The sequence below is a fragment of the Solanum stenotomum genome, chromosome 11 (assembly GCF_019186545.1).
Source record: "Solanum stenotomum isolate F172 chromosome 11, ASM1918654v1, whole genome shotgun sequence".
NCBI lineage: Eukaryota > Viridiplantae > Streptophyta > Magnoliopsida > Solanales > Solanaceae > Solanum > Solanum stenotomum.
In genome coordinates, this window is record NC_064292.1 from 26,200,281 (window position 1) to 26,213,995 (window position 13,715).

The 13,715-nt window shown below is 32.9% G+C and overlaps 1 protein-coding gene across 1 annotated transcript; it reads left to right on the plus strand.

The window, feature by feature from the left end:
* The first annotated feature begins 734 nt into the window (after nucleotides 1–734).
* Nucleotides 735–4,850, plus strand: LOC125845152 (uncharacterized). The gene is made up of 6 exons (XM_049524590.1): nucleotides 735–817; nucleotides 1,738–1,985; nucleotides 3,963–4,171; nucleotides 4,236–4,328; nucleotides 4,401–4,508; nucleotides 4,617–4,850. Exons 3-6 carry the CDS (start codon nucleotides 4,148–4,150, stop codon nucleotides 4,707–4,709), a joined length of 318 nt encoding a protein of 105 aa, XP_049380547.1. The 5' UTR covers nucleotides 735–817; nucleotides 1,738–1,985; nucleotides 3,963–4,147; the 3' UTR covers nucleotides 4,710–4,850.
* The last annotated feature ends 8,865 nt before the right edge of the window (nucleotides 4,851–13,715 follow it).

The window sequence follows — 13,715 nt, forward strand, 5'->3', positions numbered from 1 at the left end:
GGAAAACAAACACTCTAACCTATTATGTAGATTATAGTTTCGTGTGGTGTGCATATTTATAGTTTGTGTGTGAAACATACTAGTGAAGTATACACTATTCGAGACTTCTTTTGGAACAACTTTTCCTCTGATTTGTTCATATATTGATGTTCTCCCTCAGATTTCAAAGGAAGATAGGATGGATTGTGAAACATGGTACTCAAGCCTGTCAAATTATGCTTCTTGAACTTGAGTTAAGATAGGTTGATGGAACTTTGAATTCGGATGATCTGAACCAACATCATTTGAGATGAATATTCTGTAGGACAATTAATCTTTTTGCTAAAAACAATAGGCATTTCTTCACGAGGCTCGGCATTTTTTAGATCTACAACCTCTTCTTAAGACCTTCTCTTATATAAGCTTTCGAAAAAGTTATTGTGTCTTCAAATTTGGACATATTTCCGGCATAAATATATCTTTGATATGTTATACTAGTTATTTGATCTTCTAGAGATTCTTCAATAGTTTGATAGACAGTAAACTCTTATATATTAATAAATGGTGTGTGCAAGATTTTCTGAACTAATGATTATGTTCTTTATAGATTTTCCTTTAGTTGTCAATGATTGGTGCTTTTACATAACTATTTTTGTTAACCCATTGGATTTTATATCTTATTAACATTCTAAACTTACATTTTCTGTTTTGATAGAATTCTGCAAATTGATGGCACTAGGTGGACGTATTTTTAAGCAAACTACACTTACATGTGAAACAATTCAAGATACTCAATCACTAGATGAATCAAATAACGATACTTCTGCTGTGAATACAAGTAATACATTTTATTATAGTGATTAGGATTAATTTATTTAGTTATTGACTAAGCTGGAATTGAAAACATTAATCATTGAAATTTTTATTTATGTTAAACTTGTTACGAGAAATATGAACGATAGCTCAATATCTAAGTATCTGATATTGAGCTATTGTATGCAGATTTATTTTTTCCTTTCTATTATCTTCTTTAATTTAATCTCCTCTTTTACATGTACTTCCGAGTTACTCGAATGATTTTTATGATGATCTTGGTTGTTATTTTTGTAATTCAATCATCAACTCAAGATTTGTGGATTTAAATCTTGAAGTTATCTATGATATTTTAACATTTTAAAAGAAGTGTTTCATCACATCATCCATAATCTTAGGTGCATTTTTCATAACATGAAAGTCATTGGTTGTTTGTATGAGCAATCGCAATTGTTTTTGCTTTATCAATATGCTATATAAGCTACACAAATTGACTCTAAGAAGTTGAAAATGCTGGCATATATTACATGTAAGCATTTATTATGATACCTTATACTATTTAGAGTTTGTTTATGTTTGTCTAACTCTCCTTTGCTCATCATGGCATAAAAATTAGGTATGTAAAGTTACCTACTCTATCAATATATGCACAATTTGAACCTTTTTCTGAATATATAGTTGTTTTAATCTACATCATTGAAATCCAAAAACATTTATGTAATATGGGTGAACATATAATCAGCAAACATGATAGAAATGATCAAAATAGATGTTAGCTCTCGTATGTTCTCTTTGTTTTATCGGTGAATTTTTTAACTCAGTTGCTAATTAATATACAATAAATTAAAAAAATGCAGTTGTGTTTGTTTACATCATGTGCCTTACTGTCATACGTGTAAGTTTTTAAGATTATTGGTTGTATTTTGAACTGACTTTTTTCATCAGATGATTCCACTAGAATCAGGAACGGTCATGTCAAGACTAGAGGGAAAGGTCTTGAAAAAATGAAGAAGGCTCAAGGAAGAAAGATGAAAATGGAGATCCCAGTTGGTAAAGGAAGAGCAACTAAACCAGATTAATCAAAAAAACTATCCAATGAGCTAGGGATAATTGCTTGGAATTTTCTTTTGCTTCCAAACAAGTAGAAAGAATTCACAAGAGAGGACAAAGATGCAACACTAATTAGATGCCATGTAAGGATTCTATACTCTTGTAAATTTATTTCATGGTAGTGATTATATTGAGTTCCTTTTTTGGGTACCGCTATTTTTCATTCATCTTATTTTTTTGGAAAACTACTCGGCGATATGTATCTCTGTCGATATCTAATAGTAAGTAAACTAATGGTCTCTTTTGTCTTATTTCCTGTTTTTATAAAAAAAAAATTAACAAGAATTTTACTACGAATAACTAACAAACTAGAAAATAAACTATCTATGCATCAAATCCACTACTTGATACCGAAAAAAACAACTAGTTGTATACAATCATTCAAGCTTCCTTCCTAAAAATTTTCTAAGGGGTCATCTAACGAAGATAATAACTGGAGGATCAATACTTCTATAGTTTGCAACTGTAGAGGTTTTTCCTTAAGCATTTGTTTGTGCCTACTCCAACTCCTTAGACCATTTTGATGCTTGCTTCAACACTCTTTATTAGTGTAAAATCTTATTTCATATGGCTCAAGAGTACACAGAAATGAACTACATTTTCTTGATAAAGTAAGAAATGGGATAAATGGCATAAAAAAGATTCAAGTAATATAGATACACAAGTATTGAGATTGTAAGCTCAATTAAAATTATCCTATGCTAGGACTAAAGAGTTTACAAAGTCCAAAAGATTGACATTAGAGTCTAACAGATCTTACCATAGTCTAACAATATAAAGTTAAAACATAATTGATCTTAAGTTATAGATTGAAGTTGATATTCCATTAAAGCACCTTTGTTTCTCTCTTTCCGCACACACCAAAAAATTCAAGGATCAGTTTCCAAACTTTTGAATTTATCAACCTTTTAAGAGTTCTAACTAATGTAGGCATCCTTTAAATCAACAGGCATGACTCAACTCAAACAAAAAATAGTAAAAAATAAATTTCAAAAATTAACAGTCACTGGACAATGAAGTAATAGGTGTCTGTTAGTCTCATAAGCTTCTTGACACACGAAACATTCATTAACTGTTGTCATGCCCCTTCACCTGAGGTTGACCTGAGTGAGACTGGCCACATGAGGGACTATTCAGATGAAATATTGAACTAGGGGCTTTGGTCTTCCAAATTAGTTTTCAAGGCAGTTATCTATTATATCATTTCGAGCACATAATGAAGATTCCTTGCTTTCATCACTGTGTATTGTCCATCTGTCTTTCTACACCATTTGATTTTATTTGTCCTGTGATTATTTTGAGGGCAACATTCCAGTTTTGATAGTTATCGTAGCAACTTTCAACCATGAAAATTTGTTCTGGACAATTGCATCCATATATTTATTTTCTCTGTTCTAGGAGATAATAGAGTTTGGATCAGAGGCTATTGACAATAGAGTAGGGAAGTCACTTAGGAGAGTAGTGTTCTTTGATCATTTATCCTCCCAATATTTAAAGTGAATGTCATTACTTGGTTTGCAGTTGCATTGCTGATTAAATTAATTCCTTAGTTTTGCCATGCTCTTCCATGTACAAAAAACATATGGAACTATGATACAACAATGGACAAGTGTGATAGTATTTCATTTTTTACAAAAAAGCATTTCATTTCAGAAAGCACCATCTTAATTATTGAACCTCCATAGCCATTTCATTAGCATATTATATTATGTCCTGTCAGGTTCCTAATACCTAAGCCTTCAAGGTATTTGGAATAATGATCTTGAGAAGATGAAATACATGATTTTTGTTATTTCCTTGTCATATAAAGTCTATCCTTAACTTATCAATTCGTGACATTACCTTACTAGAAATAGAAAAGAGTGATATTATGTATGTAGCTCGGCTGTCAAGAACACTGTTTATGAGAGTAAATAAAGTTTTTGAACTGCAATATATGATTCCAAACGGTACTTAAGTTTGAAGTTAATTAGTATGTTTGTAAATGTAATGATTATTATTTAATATGAAAGGGATTTTGCTCGTTCTGTATTTTTCTATAATACTTATTTGAATTTTAGGAGAGGATTGAGATTAATTTGGATGAGCATTACGTGAAAGATAGATGTGAGGATATTCTGAAAACAGAAGCCGACAATGGCGCTACAAGTTAAAACAACTATTTGAAAATGCACGCTCTGAGGAAGAAGCTCGTAAGATTGAAGTGCCAGAGTCGAACCCAGAAAATTGAAATAGGCTTTGTGACATGTGGATCAATCCAGAGCATAAGGTAATTTATATTGATATTATTCTCGTTGTTATTTAAGTTACAGTATTTTGTATTTTGTTTGTAGAAACGATGTGACATAAACAAGGCCAATCGAACTAAGCTTAAGTGTAATCATTTCATGGGGTCAAAAGCGTTTGTAGCGGCTCGTGCTGAACTTGTAAGTTATACCATTTTTATTGTTTTGACTAATGAAACTTTAATATTATTTCAATTGTTTCTTATTTCACAGGGTAAAACTAACCCTGAAGGGGTAGAGCCTGACAAAATCGAGTTCTATAAGCATACTCATTACACGAGTGAGAAAGGATGGTCATCTTTAGAGGCTAAGACTCACTATGTAAGAAATTATTTTTCATCTTTTATAACATTCTCATTGTATTTATCAGATTAATGTTATTCAAAAGTTGTGCATTCTCCTTTAAATAATTTTAATATGTTTATGTAGAACAACATGACAGATTTGAAAGATCTATATACATCGGGAGAGTCTTCCATGACTATTGGTGAAATTGTGGATACTATACTTGGTACAAAGTAGGGGTACATAAAAGGACTTGGTGATGGTCCAAAACCTAATACTACAAGATCTACACAAAGGAGAACGGCAGAGTTAGAAGACTCCCTCAGAAAGGCGAAACATGAAGCTGTTAGTGCCCAACTTGAATTACAGAATCGATTAAATGCAACTAAAACTGTGGTAGATAATTAGTAGTCTCAAATAGAAGACCAGCAATCTCAAATACAAGACCAGCAATCTCAAATACAATCATTAAATTCTCAATTGAATACTATAGTGGCACGCCAAGAGGAAATGTTTAGAAAAATGCAACTTCTTTCTCGCTCTTCACCACCAAGTTTAGAAATAACTCAAACTTATATGATAAGTATTTTTTAATTTGTTTATATTAAATATATAAATATGTAGTATTTAGTATCTAACTTTCCATATTTTTCTTTATGATGCAGAAAAGATTGAGATCCATCAAAATGTCAACTTAAATTATATTTTTATTTTTATTTCTTCAACTTAAAGTCCATGTTTAACAAGTTATAGTTTATAACTATTATGTTTTATTTATACCATGATATATTAGTTAATACCTTACCTCATAAAAAAGTTAGTATGAAACATGGCCTATACTTTACACTTTAGCTGCTTCCTAAGCTTATTGGATAGAGTGTAGAAAATGCTATACTACCTTATAGAGGGGAATCATTGCCAATACCTAAGTATAGATAAAGAGAAAAATCCTTCTTATCTCAAAATTTGTAGACTTTAAAACCATGGGACTATGATATAAACTTGTAAATCTACAATTATTATCCTTCTCAGTGTCTTACTTCTTGCTTATGGTGTATTTAGTCATTCAGTGATGGTTTGGTCTAAATTTTCTTAATTCTTGATATCAAAGATTTGTAGTATTAAGGAAATACAGTACCACATAGAAGCAACATAGTTTGTTTTCAACAAAGCTCATTTTGAAAGCGTCAAAAAGAAAACTAAGAAACATAATTTGAATTGAATGAAATACCATTCTGATGAGGAAAAAGTTCATTGTGCTCAGAAGTTCAACCAACTTTAAACTTTTTGTCCTTTTTTTTCTCTTTTTTGCTTCCTGTTACTCCTAAAATCTATTCCAACTTTCATACTTGCTAGACAGAAGGTGTTGTTTTTTTTTCCTATTTATTTAGTAAAAGGTAAGACTCATATAACTCTTAAGCTTTCTTTAGCTGGTATGATTTACAATAAGTATTAGAAACATAACTTAGGAAAAGAAGAGGTGGATTTAAGGGAATGATGACGATCAGTATAGATCCACGTTGCATGAGACGAAGAATGTGTTAGGGAGAGATGTTAAAGAAGTTCAAGAAACACAGTCGTAGAATTTGGCAAATGATTGTCCGGGCTTTAAAAAGAATCAATAATGTGTTCTGCTTACTGAAATATTTCAGTAAGGTGTTATGTTTCCATAATGCTTCATTCCTAGCTTCTGATATGTGTGATATTGCAGCTGTCAGGATTGCCCATACCAATTTCCTGCTAACATTGCCTTGCACTGTTGGTGGTATCAATTTTCAGCTTCCTTTATATCTATGCTCCCACATGTGAACTTCAATTGGTGCGTTATTTCTTGTATACAAACCTTTGATATCACACACTCGAAGAAGTGATTTATGATGTTGGCATTCCCACATAGTGTTTAAGTTCTGTCTTTTGTTAGTCCTATCTTGTATAGCCTCTCTCTAGTTAGTAGTCTTCCATGTATAGCCAGCTAGTAGATAAAGTCATATTTTGGGATGTTGCAAGTATTTTAGATTGGTCTCCACCATGTCAGTTGTGGTCCAGTTCCTAGACTCCAATTGTACCTACTAACAGCCTTCTTCGAGTGTGTGTTCTCAAAGGCTTGTATACAAGTTATATAGGTTTTTGTTCGATCATGTTGACTACTCTATTTTTGGAGGCAAGTAATCAGCTATGATCTTAGCAATTGACTACTAACCGCCTGGAAATTCGATTGTTCGTTACAGATGTTATTAGATTAGGTATGTTGCAATGACCTGAATATGGTCATTAACAATTGATTAGGCTCTAAGATATTTAGAGAGGAGTAGACATGACATACGGATTCAGTATCCAAATGTAAAGAATAATTTATCTTCATTAAACAGGCGAAAGAAAAAACTTAAATCAGATATTTTCATCATCAAAAGTTTGCATGCCTTGTTATTTCTGCCTGTTTAATCTTGTATCCATGTTGTACACTGCCTCAACTAACTCAGATTCACACGACGTAATACTTGAGATTAAGATGGAAATTTGGCTTTTAACTACTTGTGAATTCATGAATTGCTTAGGCTTTTGTTTTTGAACCTTCTTACTCAAAAATATACATGGAAGGTTTGTCCAAAAGTTCTAAAAAAAACATAATCTAATTCCAATAGAAGCTGAATAAGGTTAATTATAAAAAAAATAAAATTGGTGCCTCTTGGATGTCTTGTTAGTAGCAGGAGGGTCATTACAACATCCACTACTAAAAGAACTTTCGTCCGCGGAAGAAAGGATAAGGATATACCTGAGGGCTCAAATAAGCTGGGGAACTGCTCCCGCATCTCCTGCTCGGTCTCCAAGGTAGCCTCTTTGACTGGACGATGCCTCCAATGGACCTTAACAACAGGAATGACTCTCGACCGCAACTGCCTAACAACTCTAGCTATAATGGCAACCGACTCTTCTATAAAGGTCAGACGATCATCCAACTCAACTGAATCATACTGGAGCACATGAGAATCATCTGGAACATACTGGCGCAGCATCGAAACATGGAAAACTGGGTGGATAGTTGATAGTTTTGGAGGTAAACCTAACTCATAGGCAACCTCGCCAAATGCTCTCAAAATCTGAAAAGGGCCTATATACCTGGGGTTAAGCTTGCCTCGCCTCCCGAATCTCATCACACCTTTCATGGGCGATACTCAGAGAAATACCCGATCACCAACTGCAAACTTCAACGGCTGACGCTTGTGATCCGTGTAACTCTAATGTCTACTCTGAGCCATTCTGAGCCTATCCTGAATCACCCTTACCTGATCCAAGGCCTCCTTAAGCAAATCTATACCACACGGCCTAGGCTATGTAGACTCAAACCAACCAACAGGAGAGCGAAAATGCCTACATATAAGGCCTCGAACGGGGCCATATAAATACTAGAGTGGTAGCTGTTGTTGTACGCAAACTCCACCAAAGGAAAGAACTGGTCCCACTGACCTCTAAAATCCACAACATAGGCCTGCAACATATCCTCAAGGACCTGAATAGTACGCTCCGACTGGCCATCCATCTGTGGGTGAAAAGTTGTTCTAAGGTGGACACGGGTGCCTAACTCCTCCTGAAAAGCCCTCCAAAAACTGGAAGTGAACTGTGAACCCCGGTCTGAAATGATAGAAATAGGCACACACTTCATGTAGGAATACAGTTTCTCTGGCTTGAATGGTTTCCCACATTGCCTGCAACACATATTTATAAATTAAATACTATGCTGACATTGAAGAAAAGATACTCCCTCCAAACCACTTTACTTGTCGAATTTACTAAAAATAGATAGTCCAAAATAATTGTTATTTTATAATTGTGTATTTTCCTGATGCCTTGAATCATCCATTTCCACAACATCCAACACTATATATATTCTTTTTACCTCAAATCTTCTTCTAGTACCAGCAATTGTCTTATTTAGGTGTATATTCCCATCAATCAGCCCCTTTTATACACATTGTTCATTTATTTTACTCATAGGTTATCAACTTTGTTGGCTATATTCCAGACATACTTTCCTGCTGCAGCTTCATTCCATAACACACAATCAGTGATCCCAAGTCGTCCTTTTCTTTTTCGCTTGCATACTATATCCCATGACAGGAGAAATTCTAATAAGATTACCAAATTCAAATTCTGAAAATCAATAATTTCCCATTCCTGTAATATTTCCTATTCACAATTCCATTGTCATTCTATCCCATCTTCCAGAAAATTGGGAATACCCTTATCGCCAATTCTGCTGCATATTACCCAATTTGTTTCGACCTACCTTTCAGATTTCCTCTTCCTAAATTGATAAGAATTGCTTTTCTTCAATTTCTAGTTTTTAATTTGTTTCAATGTTTGAAAATCAGTTTCTTATGGAGGTTGTGGAAGGAAAACTATGGATATGATATAAATAAGCTTAACAGACCTTTTGGTTGGGGAAATTTGATTATTTTCTTGGTATTTGTTGACTTTACGGATTGCAATTTCTTTTATTCTTTGAACCCCTAAACATTGAAGGATTGGTGACTTAACGTGAGGACATTTCTTGATATTTTAGGCATAGATTGAAGAAAATTATTTGAAAGTTACTTATAGTGATCAGTTCAGCCCATGAATTTTGTTTGTTGGAGTGTATTTTTCCTGCAACAACTTTTTGGGTGTGTTTGGTATGAAGGAAAACATTTTCCGGAAAATGTTTTCCANAGCCCTCCAAAAGCTGGAAGTGAACTGTGAACCCCAGTCTGTAATGATAGAAATAGGCACACACTTCATGTGGGAATGCAGTTTCTCTGGTTTGAATGGTTTCCCACATTGCCTGCAACACATATTGATAAATTAAATAATGTGCTGACATTTAAGAAAAGATACTCCCTCCAAACCACTTTACTTGTCGAATTTACTAAAAATAGATAGTCTAAAATAATTGTTATTTTATAATTGTGTATTTTCCTCATGCCTTGAATCATCCATTTCCACAACATCCAACACTATATCTGTTATTCTTACCTCAAATCTTCTTCTAGTACCAGCAATGGTCTTATTTAGGTGTATATTCCCATCAGTCAGCCCCCTTTATAAACATTGTTCATTCATTTTACTCATAGGTTATCAACTTTGTTGGCTATATTCCAGACATACTTTCCTGCTGCAGCTTCATTCCATAACACACAATCAGTGATCCCAAGTTGTCCTTTTCTTTTTCTCTTGCATACTATATCCCATGAATGGAGAAATTATAATAAAACTACCAAATTCAAATTCTAAAAATCAATAATTTCCCATTCCTGTAATATTTCCTATTCACAATTCCATTGTAATTCTATCCCATTTTCCAGAAAATTGGGAATACCCTTATCGCCAATTCTGCTGCATATTACCCAATTAGTTTCGACCTACCTTTCAGATTTCCTCTTCCTAAATTGATAAGAATTGCTTTTCTTCAATTTCTAGTTTTTAATTTGTTTCAATGTTTGAAAATCAGTTTCTTATGGAGATTGTGGAAGGAAAACTATGGATATGATATAAATAAGTTTAACAGACCTTTTGGTTGGTGAAATTTGATTATTTGCTTGGTATCTGTTGACTTTACGGATTGCAATTTATTTTATTCTTTGAACCCCTACGTATTGAAGGATTGGTGACTTAATGTGAGGACATTGCTTGATATTTTAGGCATAGATTGAAGAAAATTATTTGAAAGTTACTTATTGTGATCAGTTCAGCCCATGAATTTTGTTTGTTGGAGTGTATTTTTCCTACAAACAGCTTTTTATCTTTCAACACCTGTTTAGGGAGAGAGAAAATAATAGACTAGTATACATGTATATGCAGCAGCATGGTATTGACCAGTTGAAGCCTACTAGTGAAACACAGGTTCCTCGAGCCTCACATTTTCACCTTGGCTGTCATTTTTCCTACTAACACATCGCAATCTATAGCATTTAGTGTTCTAGAAGTGATGGGCACGCTCATGTATTTAATTGGTGATTACCTCTGGTGTATTCAGACAATTAACATATATCATTTACCTCTTGTTTCCCCAGGATGGAAGTATAAACATTAAACTTTGTAGAATTTGTAGTGAGCCATCTGACCTCTGAGAATGTTTTTATTCCTGATCTTATTAGCATTAACACATATGTTATTTTCCCTTTGCAAAATATGAGCATGTTTATCTGCAAAACAAAAGTATTTCAGTTTCATCCACTCATAGCATCAATGTATTGTGAAGTACTTCATGCACACCACAAATTGAAGTGGGGATATATATTTCGTATATATGTGTAGCTTCATATTATGTATGATTGATTTATCTTTGCAGAAGCTTGGCATTACAATGTATGAAAAACATAATGTAATGTTGCAGATTTTACTTTATATTAAATCTTATAAATATGTTTTCTTTTTTTTACACAGGTATAAATGGTGAGAATTAAATCAAGACTAATGCAAACTAAGTATCACCACATTATTGGTACTTTGATAGAAACTTCTACTTCTCAGTCTCACTTTAGGAGTAATATTTCTTCTATTTCAGTTAGATTTGCTTGTTATTGGACATATTTTATTTTAATTTAAGGAGCTTGTAATGACATATTACCTACATATATTTTAGTCGTTTTCAATTGTATGATCATGGGTGGATTTCATTATTCTTTAGCATGTTTTCTTATTCAATTTTAGATTATGCAACTCTATAATTTAAAAAATCACATTGACATACAATAATTAAATGTTATCAATGAATGCAATTGGTGACAAAAGATTTTGTCATTAAAGGTAACTTTTAGCAAAGACTAAATCAAACTTTTGAAGAAAAATATTTTTGTCACGAAATAAATAAATTCTCCATTTAGTGACAAAAATATATTTGTCTCAATTTCCTCCTTTTTATTGAATACAAACTATTTTTTTATTTTATGACAATTGTAATTGTCACTAATCATGATAATTTATTGTGACAATACATGTTGTCGGTAAAAACATTATTTTTAGTGACAAAATGATAGATTTAACCACAAAATTATCAACCCTCTTTATAATAATAAAATTGCCCCTAATTTATACATTTAAGGATAAAATGATTTTTGGTATATAAAAAATAGTCATTAGTGACGATATTACATTTATTCAACTACTAAATACATATCACTTTAGAGACAATTGATGTCATCACTGATTAACCTAAATAATTAACGACGATATAATTTTGTCGATTGTAATAACGTTTTTAGTGACAAAACATACTAATAACTACAAAAAAATTATTTTTTTATCACAAATGTTTATTCATTTGGGGACGATTTTTCTTTTTGTAGTTAATATAATACTTTTAGCGACGAAGCACTAAATCGTCTTTGTATACTTTTAGTGACGCACGTTAAGTGACGATTGATTGACGATTTTTTTTTCATCGTACAAGAGTTTTAGTGATGAAATACGATTTATAGATGACGAAATTAATCGTCCATCATAATCAAATTTGTTGTAGTGACTTTTCCCTCTCTTCTTCTCTTTTCCTCTTCTTGAACACCTTTCAAAACCCTAAGCGTAATTTAGGATTTGTAAAACTGATCCAAATCAGATTTGACCCAAAATAATAAAAAAAACGTTTTAAGCTGAAGGGGTTAGGAAAAGACCAAAATACCCCTCATATTTTCAGGTAACTTTCCTAAATTGGACATGATGATTTCAAATAGGATTATCTTTGTCACGACCCAAGCCTAGGGCCNGTAGACCCTCGAAAAAGACTTCACTTGGAAATTTCGGATTTTGATACGGTTGCTCTAAAATTTGGGTTAGACCCATTTTCCTCTCAATTTGACCCCCTAAACAAGAATATAAACAAGAATATGAAGTCAGATTTTTGAAAAATGAAACGGATTTTTTTTATATATAGCTAAACAAGTTTCCGGTAACTTCCGGAGCACATTTTTAAGAACTTTTTGGGTCATTTCAATCTTGCTCATCCGAACTTGAAACTGAGCAAGCTTGGTTGAGTTGGAAAGAGGATTGTAAGACCTTTCATTTGATATCTTGTGGGTTACCTAAGTCACCATATACTGAAAGTTATGGTCGTTTGAAGTTGACCCAAAACTCATAACTTAGCATAACTTGTAAAATTTTAGATTTGGCTCTTTCCAAATTTATTCTTTATATATTTAGCCCTTTCTAAGATAGAATATTACACTACTATCTATATATGAAGCCTTTAAATGATAAAGATGGAAGTCAGGACAAGACCCATGACATCCTGACAAAACTGAAAAGTAAATTGAATCCTCCGGAAGCAAGGAGGCACACCATGGCTAACTCGAACTGCAAGTGGTATCAACGAAGTGCCTATTGATGAACCTATCTACCTGTATCTACATCATGAGATGATGCAGGCCAAATGGCATCAATACATTGAATGTACGACCGCAAGGGGAAATATAAAGCATAACATAAGCTTGAACTGAAATCGAAGGAAACATACTTACCTTGTCTCAAACTCACTCAACTCAAAGAATACTCAAGGATACTCAAAGATACTCAAACTTTCTCAACTCAGAAGTACTCAAGTACAAGATACTCAATTCACTAGTAAGGTATTCAACCCAATGAAACAAGCTTAACTCAACAATAAAGTTCTCAACTCTGTGAAACATTGTTCAACTCAACTCAAATAAATAGGGCTCAACTCAATAATAAGGATACTCAACTCAATGAAACATAGTTCAACTCAAGATCCTCAATTTAAGGTACCCAACTTAAGATAAAGTCACAATAAATGATGCAATATATGGAAAGCTTTTAAAACAGTGGATAATAACTCAATTGTATGCAAAGATACAATAATAACTCAATTGTATGTAAAAATACAACATTAAATCTTATTTGGGAGATTCTCTAACCGACAACCATCATTATGAGCTATGTGATGATACAACATCTTGCCCACGCTGCCAGAACTGTCATATACCATATCGGGGTATAGAACTCGTCAACTAAGTGGATCTACTAAGTTATGCTTAAAAGCATTAAGGAAACATCGAAAAAGTATGACCCTTTACCCATGGTTCCAGACATGGTTTATGAGGATTTTGAGTTGTTTGAACTCATCCCCATATCGTTGTTCAATACTTTTTCCAATAATATATATACTCATGTTCATATGCTTAAAAACATAACTCTTCCTCTAGTTTGGGATAATTGTTCAAACTACCCTCTTAAAAGAGGTAACTACTATGGAAATAA

Coding starts and splice junctions, on each gene's coding strand:
- LOC125845152 (XM_049524590.1), top strand. CDS start 4,148: ATGTGGATCAATCCAGAGCATAAG. Junction 4,329..4,400: donor TAGCGGCTCGTGCTGAACTT/GTAAGTTATACC, acceptor CTTATTTCACAG/GGTAAAACTAACCCTGAAGG. Junction 4,509..4,616: donor TAGAGGCTAAGACTCACTAT/GTAAGAAATTAT, acceptor ATGTTTATGTAG/AACAACATGACAGATTTGAA.